General features: G+C 48.2%; 2 protein-coding genes across 2 annotated transcripts; one reads left to right on the forward strand and one right to left on the reverse strand.

Annotated features, from left to right (window-relative positions):
- Positions 1–78: 78 nt before the first annotated feature.
- Positions 79–4026, forward strand: LOC307235781 (thioredoxin-related transmembrane protein 2-B-like). Its single transcript, XM_080007988.1, has 8 exons — positions 79–362; positions 452–512; positions 1355–1468; positions 1779–1855; positions 2091–2197; positions 2740–2805; positions 2964–3093; positions 3247–4026. Exons 1-8 carry the CDS (start codon positions 174–176, stop codon positions 3427–3429), a joined length of 927 nt encoding a protein of 308 aa, XP_079864114.1. The 5' UTR covers positions 79–173; the 3' UTR covers positions 3430–4026.
- A 2060-nt stretch (positions 4027–6086) lies between these two features.
- On the reverse strand, positions 6087–16632 carry zdhhc5b (zDHHC palmitoyltransferase 5b; the record flags this gene model as incomplete). Its single annotated transcript, XM_080008491.1, has 11 exons — positions 6087–6246; positions 7401–8320; positions 9463–9569; positions 9746–9854; positions 10034–10166; positions 11407–11498; positions 13025–13127; positions 13708–13880; positions 15493–15650; positions 16097–16218; positions 16484–16632. The coding sequence occupies 11 exons, from the start codon at positions 16630–16632 to the stop codon at positions 6141–6143; spliced, it is 2172 nt and encodes a 723-aa protein (XP_079864617.1). The 3' UTR covers positions 6087–6140.
- Between the last annotated feature and the right edge of the window lie 2749 nt (positions 16633–19381).

A 19381-nucleotide genomic window follows, 5' to 3' on the forward strand; every position in this document is an offset into this window, starting at 1 on the left:
GCAAGCCGTTGCACCCGCAAAGCCCCCCCGCCCCTCGGCCTCGCGCAGGCGCAGGCGGTGTCACGCGTCCCACGGTCACGCAGCCTCGGCTCTCAGCTGTCACTCGACACCCCCGTCCCCCTCCGCTTCGTCCCCCCCCCAGCGTCTCTCTCCGCTAGCACCGGGCAGGCACCATGGCTCTGATCACGGGGCTCCTTGCCTTCCTCTACCACCTGCCGCAGATCTACAAATGGCTGCTGAAGCCCTACTACGTCGCCTCGGTCCTCATGACCGTCGCCTTCCTCGCGGTCCGCAAGGCGCCGGGCGTGTGCGAGTACCTGGCGACGCAGCGGGAGGACGGCAACTCGTGCGACTTCGACTGGGTGAGTGTTTGGGGTGGAAGTTAACATGGTGGACGCGGAGGACTGACGGTGCTCGTGCGTTGACGGTCTCAACCCCCTTCGTCACGCAGAGAGAAGTGGAGATCCTCATGTTCCTCAGTGCCATCGTGATGATGAAGAACAGGAGGGCCGGTGAGTGCGCGCACACACACACACACATACACATACATAAATACGTGTGAGTGCACACACACACACACACACATACATACATACACGTATATACAAGCATACACACACAGACATGCACACACACACACACACACATACATACATACACGTATATACAAGCATACACACACAGACATGCACACACACACACACATACATACATACATGTATATACGCACACACACACACACACACACACACACACATAAACACACACACACATATACACACACAGGTGTGGAACATGAATATGCATATACAATATTAAATAAATACTTAAAAATGCTTACAAAGAACAGCATTGAAGAAAATGAATGAAGGTGTGTTTTCCTTTTAAACCGCACGCACGCACACACGCACAATGGGTTTTTATCAGTACTCCTTATCAGAGTATTCAGTACTTGCACACAAAGCAAGGCCTGCTTTGCCATAAACAGCGCTGGGCTTGTATTGTAAACATTGTAATTACACCCTCTCCACTTTACCATCTTCGCCCTGCAATTACGTCTTATCAACAGGTTACTCATGTCGTGGCAGGGATACACCGAAACAATAGACTCCACACGTTTAAAGACCCCCCCCCCCCCCCCCATCCTGGTAGTGCAAACAAAATAGGATTTAGCAGGGACACAGGAGGAGTGGGGAATACTGTATGTTGGTGTAGAATAGATATCGTGATATGAGACTACACTGTAGCGTGACCTTAACGACCCCGAGGACAAGTTTTCCTTATCATTCCCACAAGATCTTGAGAATTTGGCCTCACCCCCTCTCTTTCCTTCTCTGTCTCTCTTCCCTCCAAGTCACTCTGGAGCAGCATGTTGGAAACCTCTTCCTGTTCAGCAAGGTGGCCAACGTCATCCTCTTCTTTCGGCTGGACATTCGCCTGGGCATCCTGTACCTCACCCTGTGTGTGGGTCCGTAAGCGCCGTTTTATTCAACGTCAACGTTGCGGCCGCCGTCGACGCCTCCCGTCGTTACTCCGCCTCGATGTGGCGCGATCGTTGGCGAAACATTGAGGGTTGATGGTTGCGGGTAGACAACCCATTTTATGTTAAATCCTTGTCTTAAGAGTTGAAATACGCTCAGATTTTGATGTCGACAGGATGACGGGCTCTAGCAACTTAACTCCTCGTTGGCCAGGTTTATTATTTACGTCGTGATTATTATTTGAATGTGTATAACCCATGTTTTGTTTTTTGTTTTTCCCCCCGTGGCATTTTCCAGCATTCGTCATGACCTGCAAACCACCGCTTTACATGGGCCCCGAGTACATCAAATACCTGAGTGACAAGACAATAGATGTGAGTTGCTGCTGCAATAAAGACCTGAAGGGAAGGGTGTTTGTTTAGAGGCTCGTCGACGTCAGGCGTTTGCTTTGCACTGGGGAGACCTTCGCAAAGCGACGACCCCGCCAGCCTGACCTTATTCCCACGCGCCTGGCGTCTGTTCGTGTCCCTCCTCATAAAAACGGGAGGGACGGGGGTGTTCAGCCGCCGCACAGCCTCATCTGTTTCTGTTTGGTCCTTTGCCCACCAGGAAGAGCTGCAGAAGGACAGCCGGGTCACCTGGATCGTCGAATTCTACGCCAACTGGTCCCCCGAGTGCCAGTCTTTTGCTTCCGTCTATGCCGATCTCTCGCTCAAGTAAGAGACGCTCCACCCACACGCCTGTCGCGTTGACGCCGTGCTATTTTCAATTCGGCCAAGTAATAACGATCTTTATTTATATCGCACTTCTCTTATGGACGGCTCGCCATGTTTTAAGAGATGGACAGGTCACCAAAAACGGAAAGAGTAGAACAGTAAATCATTGGTTAAAAAAAAAATCGAATTATGATCATTGTGATAGCCATGTTAATGAATCGGAACGTAAACTAAGTAAAAATAGGGTTAGGATATGTAGCGTGTGTATATCTGGCGTGAAAAGAATTGTATGCGAAAGACCTTGACACTGAAAGTTAACAAAGCTTTTCAGCAAACGGCTTCCTCTGTGATAACATGTTACATCTGAGTGAAAGTTCACTCTTGAGTGTGAGAACAGTATGGTGCATGAAATTGTCTCTCAATAAAATTGAGAATCCTATTAATTGAAAACAATCCAATGGAAGAGCTTTTTTTTGTGGCCCTCACTGCATCACTCTAGAAATGTGTCGTAATGTCTTGTAAACCGAGCGCGTGTTCTGCAGGTACAACTGTGCCGGTCTCAGGTTTGGCAAGGTGGACGCGGGACGCTACGGAGAGGTTTCTCAAAGGTCAGCAGTTTTTTTTTTTTTTGTTTTTTTTCCCCCCCCGGCTCTTCAATGTTATCCTCATAAGCTTTACACAGCTGCTCTTTTCGAAACACCCGATGCAGCAGTGAACAGAGGCCGGAGTGGAAGTCTTGACGGCCCGACATGCTCACTCTCCACAGGTACAGGGTCAGCACTTCCTCCCTCGCTAAGCAGCTTCCCTCGCTGGTGCTTTTCCAGGGAGGTCGGGAAATCATGAGACGCCCGATGGTCGACAGCAAAGGCAGAGCGGTGTCCTGGACATTCAACGAGGTGTGTGTGTGTGTGTGTGTGTGTGTGTGTGTGTGTGTGTGTGTGTGTGTGTGTGTGTGTGTGTGTGTGTGTGTGTGTGTGTGTGTGTGTGTGTGTGTCCCCCCCAACTGCAAACACAAATTCACTGACGCTCGTTTACGCCTCCGCCCCCAGGAGAACATCATCCGTGAGTTCAACCTCAACGAGATCTTCCAGAAATCCAAGAAGCTGGCCAAGGGTCGCGGGGCGACGGGAGAAGAGCCGAATCCCTCTCTGCCGGAAGTGGGCGCCGGCGACGAGCCGCGCCCTGAAGACGTGGATCCGGGCCAGCCCGCGGAGAGCAAGAAGGACCAGTGAGGCGGGCGAGAGGACATTTTCACGCTCCGCGTCTCTCCCAGTGTTCACGAGCTCGAATGTTTTTTTTTTTTGTTTTGTTTTTTTTCCTTCTAGATGCTGAAACAATCCCGACAGGAGAGTTTAATGTATGCAAATGCAGATATTACCGAGTCGATCGCACGGAAATGCCTATTTGTTTGTCCTGGCTGAATTCATCCCGGTCTCATCCGAGCCTTCAGCCCGTTCCGTTTGGCCGCCTGTTGCTTAACCAGCGGAGGAAACTGCTGTGTGTTTACCTGCCTTGATGTTTGATATGTACGCGCCAAAGAAAGAGGCAATAAGTGTTGTTGAAACTGAAAATAAAATGTTTTAAACTGACGACTTCCGTACAAATTACACACGTCCCACGACCCCGTGTGAATTTGACCCCCTTTTTTTTTTTTTGTTTTTTATTCTGAGAAGACATCTTTAAAAACTTTTTATAAGGCCATTTTTGGAAATGTCTTAACATATTAATTACAGATATTTGTGAAACACGTTCCATTCATCACAGCCCACAATAGCAGTATTTATTCTCACATACAATTGTACGCCATTAAACCCGAAGAGATTTCAATTGTTCAGAGGCCACAGTTTTGTTTTTTTTGTCGTCGTTCCCCCCCTCCACCTCCACCTCCACCTCCACCTCCACCTCCTTTATGATTGCTGCTTGTGCTGTGACTGCTTCAGGTTGACTATTCATCATTTACCAGCATTAGACAAGTATGTTCTCACAGGTATGCACACCAGAGATAAACCAAACCACATGCGCACACTGATGATGTAGCTCTGGGGGTGGGAGAGGGGGGGGCAGGGGGGGGAAGCGCCGACCCCCGAAACTGAAAAAGACGTGCTACATTCAAGCCAGCCTCCTAATCTAAACATCTGTGAGCTTCAAATACGCTAAAAAGAAAAATCGAATAAGCCAGCGTTTCTGAAACAACAAAACCTGATTGACACGCACACACATACATCCCTCAAGGCGTTGCTTTCTAAACCTTTTCGTGGGCTAAAAGGAAAAAAAAAAAAAAAAAGTGAACTGTACCATTAAAAATTTTAAAAATCTAAACCCAAAAAAAAAAAAAAAAGTATAATACGAGACAAAGTCTAATCTGCCTTTAAAACGTTTCTTAGAAAGTATAAAATGAACATACACGTTTGATTCAGTACAAATGTCTCAAGGCAGGGTAGGAAAACAATACAAAAAAAACAAAAACACTCAAAACGATCCCCAATTGCAAACCAGTCACTACACCTTCTACAACGTTGATCCGTTTGACCATGTTTAAAAATTCACAACTCGTTATCTCTATGCAAAGGTGTTCCGCCCGTATGGCTTTTCGGGGGAGGTGAAACCCAAGACGGCCTAATGCGTACAATCGAAAATTCCAGTGGCTGCTTTGGAATTGTGGCCGGAACTACTATGTTTTTATGTCGGATGAAATAAATAAGCCTTTCCCCTCCCTGCTTCTATTTTGTCTGGCCCTCTTTTTAAAAAAGGTGTACGGTTTCTTTCTAGCAACGTGGTTAACACACAAAACATTGCAAAAAAAAGACAAAAAACCCACCCCCTTACAAAATACAATAAAATGGACAATCATTTTAAAGCTACTAACAGAATTTGCATAATGTATTTAGCATAAACATTACAAGCATACATTCCACAAAGATGCTTGTGCTGCGGTCATGATTAAGAATTTCTTTGTGGCTTTGGAACTCAACTCTCCGTCGCCTCGGCGGTCCAGAGGATCCCCCCCCCCCTCCGGGGACGTCCGGCGAGCGCCCTTGACCGGCTGATGCAGCCATCAAATTCAACAGATTCTGACCGGTTTCCTCAAAAAAAAAATAAAAATAAAAATGGTACACAGTACATAAGCCATCGCCGCCGTCCGTGACAGTCACTCAAGACCCGACCAGTCGTCCCAATAATCTTTCAGCTTAATACAGTTAAAAAACAACGGTTTAAAAAAAGATTTATAAAACTAAAATGATACTTTGATTTTTACTTTTTGGGTGTCACGGGACATCTCGTCAGGTAAAGTCGGAATCCCCGCCTCAGCGATTTGCATCTCCGATAAGGGGGAGGGGGGGCGCGGCGGAAGAGTAAGTCGTGGAAGTTACGACTGGTCATGAGTGTCAGCATCGTCCCTCCGCGGTTCCACGTGGGCTGGACTAAGGCCATTCTTTAAGGGTGCGGTGCCGTAGCCGGAGACTCCGTGTGCTGATTCCCAAAATTTAAAGGAGAGCAAATTCGTCAAAAAAAAAAAAAAGCTACTTGTAGTCTATACAAAGTTTCCGCACCTCACCCGCTGTAATACAGTCACAGGGCTATGGCTCGCAGAGTGGCTTAGAAGGAGACCCCCAACCCCTGGGGGAGAGGGGAAAAAAACAAAACAAAAAATAAACCCACAAATGCCCTCAATTTCATTTAGAGTAACCGTTTGTTCAAATATGAAAAGGCTGGCGGAGAAGAAAGGCCAGAGCCGTAACAAATTTAAGAAAATGTAGTACCAGGTTATCTCGTCCAATCAGTCTTATGCCACCGGCAAACAAGGACAGATGACAAAAAAAAAAAAAAAAAAAAATTGGTATTTTTAAGCCGGACGTTTACATCCAAAATAAACGGGAGCGGGGGGAGTCGTCCAGTGAAATGGGTTTCCTCCCGGTGGGACGCCGCGGAGGCTGCGCGTCGCTCAGACGGAGATCTCATAGGTGGTCCCTCCGACGCCCGTCACCTTCTTCACCCCGCCGCCGGGCTTAGGTGCGCTGTGATTGGCCGAGCCCAGGCGGGAGGCGGATCTGATTGGACAGCCGTCGGGGGGGGATAGGAGGGGGTGGAGGTGGGGGTTCGGGAGGAGGACACGGGACAAAGGGGAGGGTGGGGGTGAGTGGTTCTACTTGGACAAAAAAAAAATTTTTAATAAAAAAATAAAGACACAAATAGCAAAATGTCTCTACACTGGTGATCTTGTAAGGCGTTGCGAAATTAACTGGCCAAAGTGAGAAAGCAAAGGATGAAGGACAGACAGGCTGGAGGACAGACAGACGCATGCTGGAGAAGAAAATACTCTGTTTGCTTTTAATTGTACATATTTTAAATTACCACACCTAAAGTGGAAATCCATAAGATCACTACACGTCGCAGAATTCCCTTTGAAACGGCAACCTTTATTCATTTTTCGACATCTAGGTTCACCATTGACATCGCTCTAATCTTCTTTGCGTGTAGGTACGTCTTCGTCTCAACAACTGATTTGTCCCCCCCCCCCCCCCCCCCGTTTTCTTGGGCCACTTGAGGCGATGTTTTCTTTTCGTCATCCGAGGGTGCCGTTGTTTTTATTTTGTGAATGCTCATCCACATCGACAAGTTGAGTGACCGCAACTCAGCGACTCACTGTGGTCCCCTTTCACATCTTGCGCATGACTGACCTTTGCATTCTTCTCTGGGAATGGAAACAGCGTGTAGGGTAGCACATTCACAACGCCAATACCACAAAACGGCTGATTCTTTAAAACTGCAGCTAAATAAAAAATGGGCTACACATCAAATTATCTGGGGATATTTGAACAAATCTTATGGATTACCACTTTAAGTTCAGCGCTACGTTCAATTTTGGAATGTCCAACAATGTGTGTGTGTGTGTGTCTCCTGTGTTTCTAGAGTTTGATTTCATTCAGATGAGACACTTTAGAACACACACACACACACACACACACACACACACACACACACACACACACACACACACACACACACACACACACACACACACACACACACACACACACACACACACACTAAACAAATAAAGACTGACTGGAAATCATGGCGGAGAAGAAGGAAGACTCACACAGATCGGGGAGGAAGAGGAGCTGACACAAACCAAGGAGGAAGAAGAGGATTAAGAGTGGGAGTAGCAGGCTGACGGATCTGCTAATGGAGCTCTACTCACTGTGGAGCCTTCGGCCCTCCGGCTCCCACCCCTCCAGATATTAGGCCTCCTCCCACGGGCCGGGGTTTGTGCTGAGGCCCCGTCTCCCCAGTGCAAAACTGGGACTTGCCCAGGGAGGGGCCGCGTGGCGGGGGGGAGACGGGGGGCTCCGGCGAGCGAGCCCTGGGGGAGGAGGACGAGGGACAGGGGTTGTGGTGGGAGGCCCGAGGGGGTCTGGGGCTGGAGTCCTGGAGGAGGAGCTGGGTCTCGGGCAGACCGGAGGAGGGAGGGGGCGGGCTGACGGCACGCAGGTAGGCCCTGTGGGGGGAAGAGAAAGAGGCAGAGCCCTGGAGCAGCTGCCCCTCCCTCTGCTGGGCGAGCTGAGCGGAGAGGAAGGGCGACGTGTAGCCCTGCAGCGGGGCGCCGGGCACCTCCGCTCCCACTGGTGGGGGGTGAAACGGGGCATGGGGCTTCTGTGGCGAGAGCTCGTGCGCCGCCGATTCAAACTCGGGGCTCTCGGAGGGCGTCAGCAGGCTGTCGTACGACAAGCTGCCGTTTCGAGGCGTCTGATTGGCCAGACTCTTGTAGCTGGTGTCCGTGGTGCCCTCCGATTGGAGCGTGGCCAACACGTTGTGTGCCGTGTGCGCCGAGCGGAGGCTGGAGGAGTGGGACCCGCCAGTGGACAGGACCAGAGAGGACGGATAAGAGGTGTAGGAGCGTCCGGCCAGGGAGTAGCCCGACATGCCCCCAGAGACGCCCCCGGCCATCCCACCCGGGCCTCCGGGGCCCCCGCCCCTTTCCCCTCCCCCTCTGCGTGCCCCCACGCCTCCCCCCACCACAGTGGCTCCGTCCAGACTGCTGGGTTCCGAGCGGTAGCTGGGCTGACGGCTGGACTGGAGGATGGAGGGGGACGGAGAGTCGAGGCTCTCCCCACGTATCATCTGGGGAGAGCAGCAGGATAGAGAGAAGAGAGGGAAAGGGGGGGGGGGGGGTTGGACAGGCAGGGTGATTTGAGGGGCCATTATGGACAGAGGGATGGGGCAATAAAGCCCAAAGGAAAGGGGGAGAGGAAGAGGATGAAGATGGAGAGGCAATGTTACCTCCAGACTAGATAACATAGCAGGGTAAAATCAAGCAAAAATGATTGTACACAGTCACAAAGCACAGAGAGAGAGAGAGAGAGACGGTAACAGTGGTTGGGAACTGGATGCTGGACCGGTGCTCTACTCCATCATCACACTACTGGACCAGTAACAAACTGACTCACAAGCACTAGCACTGGATACAAGAGATTGTCTCTGAACACGCACTGTATGTACAAACATACAAAATATACATGTATACAGATAACTGTACATTCCAGTCAATGCAGTCTCAAGGGAGGAAAGAGAGGTCCACACAGGGAAACGGTCGAATGGACACACGCACACGCACACACGCACACACACACACACACACACACACACACAGACTTACTGATCAACCGATGGCCACTGAGTGATAAATTCACAGTGGGGGGGGAACAAAAAAAAACAAAAAAAACAAACAAAAAAAGAGGGGCATTGTTTTAACCATAAATGAATGAAATAGAGATACAGAAGCCACATCTGTGGATTGCACTTGTTAACACAGTGCGAGTACAGTGCAGTTTTCTACGGCAGGTAAAGGAAGCCAGGCGATATCGGATACGATCCCGAATGACCCCACAGGGCTTAATTAAGTTTTATGCCATAGAATCTCTCTCCTCTTCCACTGGTTGTGAAATAAGTCTAAATTAACCGCATAACCTCACATGCCTCATAACAAATAGATAGGAAAAAAAAGAGCAAAATAACTAATAACAAGTGGTAATTAGAAAATAACATCATTTTAGCTTATCAAATCCTTGTGGTGTGAAGCACGAACCAAACTTGATCCAGCTGGACTCCCATCATGCAAAATGTCACGGTTAACTGAGGCCTCTAACAATGTGTACGTTGTGGTTCTCGTTCTTGTGTGTGTGTGTGTGTGTGTGTGTGTGTGTGTGTGTGTGTGTGTGTGTGTGTGTGTGTGTGTGTGTGTGTGTGTGTGTAGGTCTCTCTACCTTGTTGGGTTGTGCAAAAGCAGCGTGGTTCCTTCCTGGGCTGCTGTACGCCGGCCGGTACTTGTACATTGACGGAGTGGGAGGAGCTTCGGTCAGCAGGCTGCTCTCTGGGTGGGGAAGAAAGAAGAAGAACAACAACAACAAAGAAAAACAACTTAAATATTAAATCAATTTAAAAAAAAAAGGGTTTGGCACGCATTGGAGCAAGTTAAAGATCAAACAAACAAAGTGGGTCGTCGACTCCACGGGAAGCGTCCCGGTCGGTGTTCGACTCCCGCCCTACCCTCGGTGTCGCCGTGGGACATGGTCGCATAGCGGAGCTCCGGCTTGGGAGGAGGCGGAGGCTCCGCGTCGGCCGACTGGCTCTCCATCTGGTCCAGGCTGCTCTTGGACTGGAAGGGGAGGGCACACAGACGGCTGACACCTCCAGACCCCGATTAAAATATTAAATCCCCACCGAGCCCACCCAACACCTTCACCACCTCCAATGAAAACACGCGAAGATCTACCACTGGTCTATCACTGGTTTTTCTAAACTAGATGGACATTTTAGACAAAGATGTGTTGGTACCCTGGTGCTGTGCCTGTCGTTCTGGATACCGTTGTCCAGGACCTTAGCTTCCAGCTGGGCCTCAGTGAGGGCCGGCCTCATGAACGGAGGATGGACTTCAACCGTCTGTGGGCCCCGCCACCGGCCCACGTACCTGATGGGGACAAAGGTATGCGTTCACAATTTTGTTGAAACAAATGCCCCATCAGCTAAGCAACAGTGAATTTGGGGCTTTATGTGAACAGGTGTCCACCCCGTCACACATACACCGATCAGCCACAACATTAATACCACCACTAATAACCGCTAATATTGTGTAGCCTCCCCTTGTGCCACCAAAACAGCTCTGACCCGTGGAGGCATGGACTCCACAAGACCTCTGAAGGTGTCCTGTGGTATCTGGTAACAAGACGTTAGCAGCAGATCCTTTAAGTCCTGGAAGTTGTGAGGTGGGGCCCCCATGGATCACTCCCCGGCCATCCACATGATGTAGAAGAAAACGTGATTCATCAGACCAGGCCACCTTCTTCCATTGCTCCATGGTCCAGTTCTGAGTTATGTCCATTGTAGGCGCTTTCAGTGGTGGACAGGGGTCAACATGGACACTGTGACCAGTCTGCAGCTACACAGCCCCATACACATCAAGCTGTGTTGCACTGTGTGTTCTATCATAGCAGCATTAAACTTTCACCAATTTGTGTTACAGTAGTGTTCTGTGGGCTCAGGCCAGACAGGCTGGACTTCACTCCCCACGTGCATCAATGAGCCCATGAGCGCCCATGACCCTGTCAGCGGTTGTCCTTCCTTGGATCACTTCTGACAGGTACTAACCACTGCATACTGGGAACACCCCACAAGACCTGCCGTTTTGGAGATGCTCTGACCCAGTCATCTAGCCATCAGTTTGGCCATTGTCAAAAACACTCAGATCCTTACGCTTGCCCACTTTTCCTGCTTCTAACACGTCAACTTCAAGAACTGACCGTTCACTTGCTGCCTAATATATCCCACCCCTTGACAGGTGACAATGGAACAAGATGAGCAATGTTATTCACTTCACCTGTCAGTGGTTTTAATGTTGTTGGCTGATCGGTGTACGCTCCATTTATTCCCTTGTGTGTCAAAGCAGGTAGAGGCAGGGTGCGAAGGATTCAACTTGTTGATCCAGTTTAAAATTTGCAATGCCAATTTATTTAAAAATCAAACAGCTACAAATCATTCCTGTTGGATCATTTCAATTTTCCACTCAATAAAACTCAGTCGTCACACCCAGTGGGTGTGAGAGTGAAATAAATCAAAGTAGAAGGAGGAAACAAGACAGAGCGATAAACACATTCAAAGAACCCAGTGGTAAACGGAGGGCGATATATCAGAGGGCTGAGAAGCAGACTGACCTTGGAGCCTGGGAACTACAGAGCACATGTGAGATGTTCCTCAGGCAGCCGTTGGTGAAAGGGTTGACGCCCCCGCGAAACTTCCCCGTCACCTGTTTTGGAGAGGATGAGGAAAAGCTGAGAAGTGTTTGTGTCGTCAACATCACAAGGCCCACTGGGTGTTTGCTCGTTTCCAAGATGACTCTGCAGGATGCAGGGATTTCCCCCTCCCCCCACCGGCTAATAAACTCATGACAACACCGGCGTTACTGGTAACACCGGACATTTTACAACCAGGTCGGGGGCAGGACACGGAACGCGAGGAGCGTCCAGCCGTTATGCTTGGGCGCTTATTACGGATGGAGGGAGACAGGTCCCGATCTACACCCGATCCAAGGTCTCCTACAGCCTTCCCTCCTCTCCTCCCGCAACAAGCAGACTGCACAAGCAGACTCTTTCACTTTGTTTTGTAGTGTCAGACTAAGTATTGATAACACACCTACTATTTTACAAATTTAGATTTATTTTTATTTTTTTTAATTTAATGAACGTCGGCGCTGATACACAAAAATTAACTAAATGTTTTTATTTTGGTTTAATTTTAATATTAATATACAGCGGTATCTCGACTTACGACCGCATCTACTAAGGACTAATCCAAGATACGAGTAGCGATAGTCGCGAAAATTTGTATCGACTTGCGACCGACTGCTCCAAGATACGACCGTGGAAATTTGCAGTTGGTGCGTCGGCAGCCAGTCAGCAGTCAGTAAGCAGTCAGTCAGCAGTCAGTCAGCAGTCAGTCAGCAGTCAGTCAGCAGTCAGTGGGCGACCTACATCGTGTGTGCACATAGTTCATGGCTTATCGATATTTCTTTCATATTAACTGTGTTTGTGCTGTGTATTTTGTTTATTTTCACCTTTCATGATTTCATAATTTATATGGGAAAAATTGCTTCGACATACGACTGTTTTAACATACGACCGTTCTCATAGAACGAATTACAGTCGTAAGTCAAGGTACCACTGTGTGTGTGTGTGTGTGTGTGTGTATATATATATATATATAGCAAAACAACTGTGGGGGCGGTGGGAAAGTTATGAAATCGGTGTACGCCCAAACACTGTCTAACACTGTAGTAGTCTGGGGCCCGCAATCATTATATGTAATTATTAATCTGGCACCAAACAGGAAAAAGGTTCCCAAGCCCTGTAATCGACTAACAAACTATATTGACATGGAGCCATTTATTACATTTACATTACATTTAGTCATTTAGCAGACGCTTTTATCCAAAGCGACTTACAATTGTTCAAACACCGACGGACGCAGCCATCAGGAGCAATTAGGGGTTAAGTGTCTTGCTCAAGGACACTACAGCATGCTAGCAGGAGGAGCCTGGGATCGAACCAGCAACCTTTAGATCACTAGACCACCAGCTCTACCGCCTGAGCTACCATCCCCATTTATCACTTTCAACTTTTATCCAAAGAAATGTACAATAATTGTCCTTTGTCAGTTGTAGTTAATCAGACTCTACATCACAGTCATTGCCAGCAAAGCATTCAATGAGAACAATTAACATAAGCACCAAATGAGCAGCCCTCCGTAATGCACCGAGACAGCAGCTGCATGTACCTGTTCGTTGGTGGTCCTTCCACGGGACACCAGCACGATGTGGAACCCAGTGAGGCCGACTACTGGGACAAAGAACAATCCCGCTACGCACATCACAGCCATACTGGGGGATGACACGGTCAAGGAGATATCAGTGAATGCAAGCTATAAACTGTGACAAGGTAGAAGTGGAAACGGATTAAATTAAAGAACAACTAAAATTATTATTTTTTTGTATACTTTATTAACACCTCTGGAGGAAATTAGTTCTCTGCATTTTACCCATCCAAGTATCTGACGTATCCATGAGCAGTGGGCTGCCATGTAGCGGCGTAGCGGGGAGCAATTAGGGGTTTAAGCATCTTGCTCAAGGACACTTCAGCATACTACTAGGAGGAGCTGGGGATCGAACCATGGATAACCATGGATGATAATAATTACAACCATAATAATGTTGCATGGAAATGGATGTTTTTGAGGGGTTTTGTCCAAAAGGTTATCTGCACTTAACCAAATGGAGATTGCTACTTCTATTTCAACGGAAAGAGCATGGTTTTTAAACAACAGTTTCAATTTAATATCTTTTCTTTTTTTTTTTTAATTAGCCCCAAGTTCCATTAATTCAACAACCTACACAAATTGAGTTAGCGGCTTGCTTATTCTATCTATAAAGTGTATTAGGCGCGTGGTAGGGGTAAAGATACGTGACGGCAGCGTGTGGCGTGTCCAGCTGCTGGCGGTGGTGCAGGACGTAGACCAGGCCGAAGCCGAAGACGTCCACGATGTGGGTGGTGAGTGACAGCAGGAAGAGGAAGAAATAGCGGTAGTTCCTCCTGCCGATGCAGTTGTTCACCCAGGGGCAGTGGTGGTCGAAGTCCTGGCCGGGCAGAGGTACAAGGACAGAAGAGGAGATCATTCGAGAGGTGACCGGTGCGTGTAAAGCTGTTGCGGGGTGGGGAGGGCGACGCCATCGCCGCCCGAATTACATGACATCCCGTTAACAGGGCAGGCTCTTATGTTGCACATTATCTCGAGGGCTACTAAAAGTGAATCATCCACCTTTCCTGGTGAGGGCCAGCCAATCCCAACCAACACTGTGCATGAGACAGGAAGACACTCTGAACAGTTTGCAAGGGACACACACACACACACACACACACACACACACACACACACACACACACACACACACACACACACACACACACACACACACACACACACACACACACACACACACACACACACACACTTTAGAGTTTCCATTTTCCTAACCTCTGTGTATTTGGAGGTGGGAGGGGAGCAGAGCAGAGCACCCGGAGAAAACCCACACAAACACGGGGAGAACACGCTTCCAACACCGCACTGACACTTGAGACAAGAGCCTCTGGGGTTGCAAAGCAACAGGAGGCATTTTGGCACCGGACAGTGCCCCCGAGAACTTAATAACTTCAAGGGCTTTTGAATCTTTTATATTTTGGTGGTATTGGCAACTGCACTGGAACTCTGAAACACTTGAGAGTAAAGTGATGTCGGCCAACGGGGTTTCAGCACGAGTTCTGTGTTGTATCTACTCCCTAACTGTCACTTATTTGTCTTATCAGTCCATTAAAATCTGTTTCTGAACAAATTTGTGGCGAGAAACTGGAAATCCAGTCACTGGATCTTGACTCGTATTAACTCTACAAGACGTCATTTAAAAATAAGTTTGAAAATGTCAGAAACGTCAAAATAAAATTAATTAGATAAATACATCTACAATAAAAATGCACTTTTTATTGATTTTTTAAAATTGTTTTTATCTTTTTTACGGCTGAGTGTACGTGGGCTGGTCCGCAGCCAGAGCGATGCAACTCGACCGGGGATTTTTCAGTCCGAGGGACCGGCGAGGGGCCGCAGACTTACGTCTGGAGTAATCAACATACACTTTCCTCACTGAAGGTTCCTCTTGTGCCGGTTAGACCCTGCCCTGGAGTAGTAGCTAAAAAAAAAAAATTAAAAAAAAAAGTTCCTCAAAACAAAGAGTTTGAAGAACTGCAAACGTTCCTAGATCCTGCGGTGCGGACACAGGAAATGGGATGGTTCCTCCAAAACAAAAAAACAAAAAAAACAAAAAAAAAGTTCTTATAACTATGGAAAGGTTCCCGCGGTGCGAAAACGCCTCGTGATGCCCACCGTGGCACCGCAGAGCCACATATTCAACGGCAAGCTTAATCAGCCCGTATTCATTTTGTGAATGAATATATGACACATACAAATTAAGATGCGCAAGACATATTTGGATTTCTTTTCAGCAGTACCTGGCTTTTTCTCCCTAGAAACTGTTTACCAGCAGTAAACAGGTTTATCTAATGGTAAGATTATTCTAATTACAGAAACATGGGCTCGAGAACAATCCTGGAAGGGCGCAAACGTTGGACGTATGGAAATGTTAAAATGTCTCGACGACCACAGGGCAGACATGGTGGATGTTGTCGCGGTGTACATACCTCCACACAGTTGTCACAGACGGAGCAGTGGGAGCAGCGCGGCGGGCGGTAGAACCTGCAGGTGGAGCACCACTTCATGCGCACCTGAATGCCTTTGATCTCCACCGTCTTATAGAGCGGAGCGCGGAAATCATCCTCCTTATCCTCGTCCTCCTCCGCTGAAGAAATCAAATAATAATACACAACGGAGAGCGTTTGGAATTTCGATCGCGCTAATTGTGATCCAATCACGTCACTATAATTTTTGGATGTTGCTCTTTTGCACGTTTACACATATGCTAAGCTTATGAAATAACACTAAACTTGCAGAAGGTTTTGATATTGAGAAACCTACCAAGTTCCTCAAAAGTCAAGCATTCAGCGAGGTCATGCTACAAACAGTAATAAATGATCGGAAACAACATCATGACAAGGCCCGGGCTTGAAAAGGTGCAAACCGATCATCAAATCATCACTTAATCATATTTGAAGTCGCATCAGAAAAAAAATGCGGCGCGCCACCAAAAAAAGCAGTCATGTCTGCTGAACTGAACGTTTGAGGTGACCAGCGGCGGACAAACACCGCCCACAGACTTGTATTCAAGTTAGGCTATTGTGTGTTTACCTCTGGGGAAGACTCCGGGGTCCATGAAGGTAGCCATGCAGAAGTTGGCAAGAGTGAAGAGGAAGATCACCGCGATGTAGAGAGGAATGACCGAGGAGAAATACTCGGACAGCCACGGGCATCTGGACAGAGCGCGACAACGGCCGAAAAGGTCATAAAAAATAATAGTCACCGCCTCGACACCTCAAAGTTCGCCACATTTTCCCTTGCCTAAGTATTTACATATCTCTTAAGCAAAGACTCTGAGGTAGGTGCTGATTAGTTCTACAAACAGCATCAAAACGTTGTGTAAATATAAATCATTGTGCAAGTATACGGCGTTGTAGGCTTTTTTTTTTTTTTTTTTACATCACGTCTGACGAGAAGCATTGATGGAGGAACTCTTACGTAAAACAGAAGAAGAGCGTCGTGGAGCCGACCAGGAACGTGGTTGCCGCGGAGACGGGCACGTAGCGGCTGGGCCGAAACGGGCGGGGAGGGGCCGAAGCCGGCCCGCCGACCCCTCCGCCAATCCCCCCACTACTGAAGCCCGGCATCACAGAGGGTAAAAAGGGCGAGAAAGGCAGGGGAGCGCGGGCTGGATATCTATAGTCTCTCTACTGGAAAGGCCGCTTCACGGGTCAGATGGGTGAGCGTAATGTTCCTATGGCAGGAGGCGTCATGCCTATCAACTGGGGAAAAAAATTTCAAAATAAAAAGAAAAAATGGAGGCCTATCCTGATATAATGCAAAGCAGCAAAGGTAGGAAAACCTGTCAAGGCTTCCTGAAAAGGCTGACCAGGTTTTTAAGTAAATATCTCTCAGTGCTAATACAAGTAATCCAAATCTCTGGTTTCGTGGGGATAGAAATATATATATATATATATATATATATATATATATCTAGTTGAATTATATGATTATTTTCCGTACATCATTTAAATAGAGGACCAAAAAAGCAAAGCTATTCAAGCGTAAAATATACAGAAAAATGGATGTGGGCTATTCATAAATATTTTGTATATGGCTTCGATGTAACCATTTGGTGCAACTTTGTCAATCTGCTCCCTGGAACTGTTGTGAATTTTCACAAGAGCACTTACACTCAAACGTCTGCTAATATCAATCTCAACGTTGACTTTCTGCTTGTTGCTCACAGAAAATATCCCCGAAAACAAAAGCTGAAGAAATGAAAGAGGTAGTGAATTGGACAGAAGGGCATCGAGGACGACAGTCGGCGAAGCAGCAGTGGATATCTTCGGCGCTCCCCCGAGAGACTTTTTTTTTTTTTTTTTAGGCACTGGGTGGGGTGGCTGAGATGGGAGCTGCAGCAGTTTAACCGTTTCAACTTAAAAAAAAAAAAGCAGAGGAGGTAAGAAAACTCAAACTAAACCACTATGAAAACAAGGTCATCTCTACTGTACATCAAATTAGAGTTGGTTGAAAATTCCTTAAAAAGTTAAAAAATAAAAAAGTATTTTAACAAAACAAAACAAAAAAAAAAAAAATCGATCTGCTCAAAAAAGTCCACCCAGTACTGCCATCGGCCTTCAGAATGGGCCGGCCGAGCAGATCTCCGATGGAGCTTTTCGGGGACCTCGGCTCTCAAGTCTTTTTCGACGTCCGCGCGGGATTTGAATCAACTCAATCCCAACAGAGCTGGCACGTGCGTCGCCAAGGTATCGCCCTCTTGGCCGAGTCTGGGTGTCGAGACCCTTCCCACCTCCAAATTCTCTGCAGACACACCTCCCTTGCCATCGTGTGCCTTTGGAACCATGGCGTGCGCTACGACATTGTTGCGAGGTCAAAATCGCCACTGGCTGGGTGGGTTGCAGGCCGTCCCCTTGGGTCGTGGATCCCACCGTGTGTCCGTTGGCAGATTATAAAATGTCCCTATGAAAAGAGATGAGTTTCATCAGTCTAAAAAAAAAAAAAAAGAAAAGATATATATAAAGATATATACACTATAGGGTATATACAAAACATGCTCTACTCATGTTGTATATTCAGACATTGTATATTCTGCAGATAGAAATAAAAGGGAGAACTGGGAACAAGAAAAACCGGGAGTGGTGTTCCATGGCTTTCCTCCCAGATCTACTTTTATTTCACAACACCAGCGCTGTCTTACCATTATTGGCCCAATCACCTTCCTCTTATACTCTTTTTTAAAGACTACCAAACCCAGACACGAAACGAGGGAGACGTGGAAGCGGCGGCAATGCCTCCCATCCGACGGAGTCGGCGGGGAACGGGTCACCGATACCGATACGGATCCGGAGTGACAGTGCGGACCGGACACGCCCCTCCCTACCCGCTCCACCACACCGACCCACCCACCCACCCACCGGCGCTGGAAGTGCAAAGCTCGGGCAGGCGTCGGTAATCGTCCCATCTGCACGACCACAAATCCCCACCACCACCACCACCACCACCCGGGGCAGTGTGGTGTTGCCTCCTCGTAATCCCAAAATCCTCCTCGTCCACTGGGCGCTGCCCCCGCCGGGTCTCCGCTGCGATTTGCGGCCGGGGACGCTGCACGGCGAGGCGGCCACGCAGGGAAGTTCACTCCATATCCAAATAATAAGTTGCACGTCATCCACATCACACTTTTTTTTTTTTTTTTAAACAATATATTCGCATTTATTGAATGGTTCACGAAGGGATAACGCGCCGGTCATTATCACACCCTAACCGCCCCCCACCCACCGACAGTGATCGGGTTTAATATCCCCCGAACCCGAACGGGGTTATTCTACCGTTATGACCCGTTATCCCACCGCCGCCCCCTCAATACAACAACAAGACGAGACGGAGCGTTGATCCCAAATGGGGTTGTTGTTTTTTTAGAACCAGTGAGCCTAGTTTATTAAGAGCTTCCGCTAAGAAAATGAGTCCACGACACCCTAGCTAACGTGCGGCGTAGCGGCTGCCCGTGGTGGTGGTGTTTATTAACAGACAGCGGTCGTTATTCGGGAATAACTGAACGCCGACTGCCGCTTCGGACCGAGCCAGGGGATCGCGCAGAGCCGCGCAATCCCTGGAAATAAGCTTCTAAGCCAGGCGGCGAATAAGAGGCCGGGCCGGTGCTAGCTGGCGTCACCCGCTGATTGATGATTAACCGCCTCGAACCGAGGGGCTACGTCGCCGACCTCTGGGGGAAAAAAGTAACCCGACATTCAGTAAATACTTCGGGAGACAGGACGTCGAGGCGGGATCCTGCCCGGGCTAGCCGGCTAGCCGCCGCTTAGCCCTGGAAGTTGTTTTGCGCCGCCGCTCGGTCCTTCTTCCTCAGAGCGGAGCCGG

The sequence above is a fragment of the Zeus faber genome (genome assembly GCF_960531495.2).
Source record: "Zeus faber genome assembly, chromosome: 10".
Taxonomy (NCBI): Eukaryota; Metazoa; Chordata; class Actinopteri; order Zeiformes; family Zeidae; genus Zeus; species Zeus faber.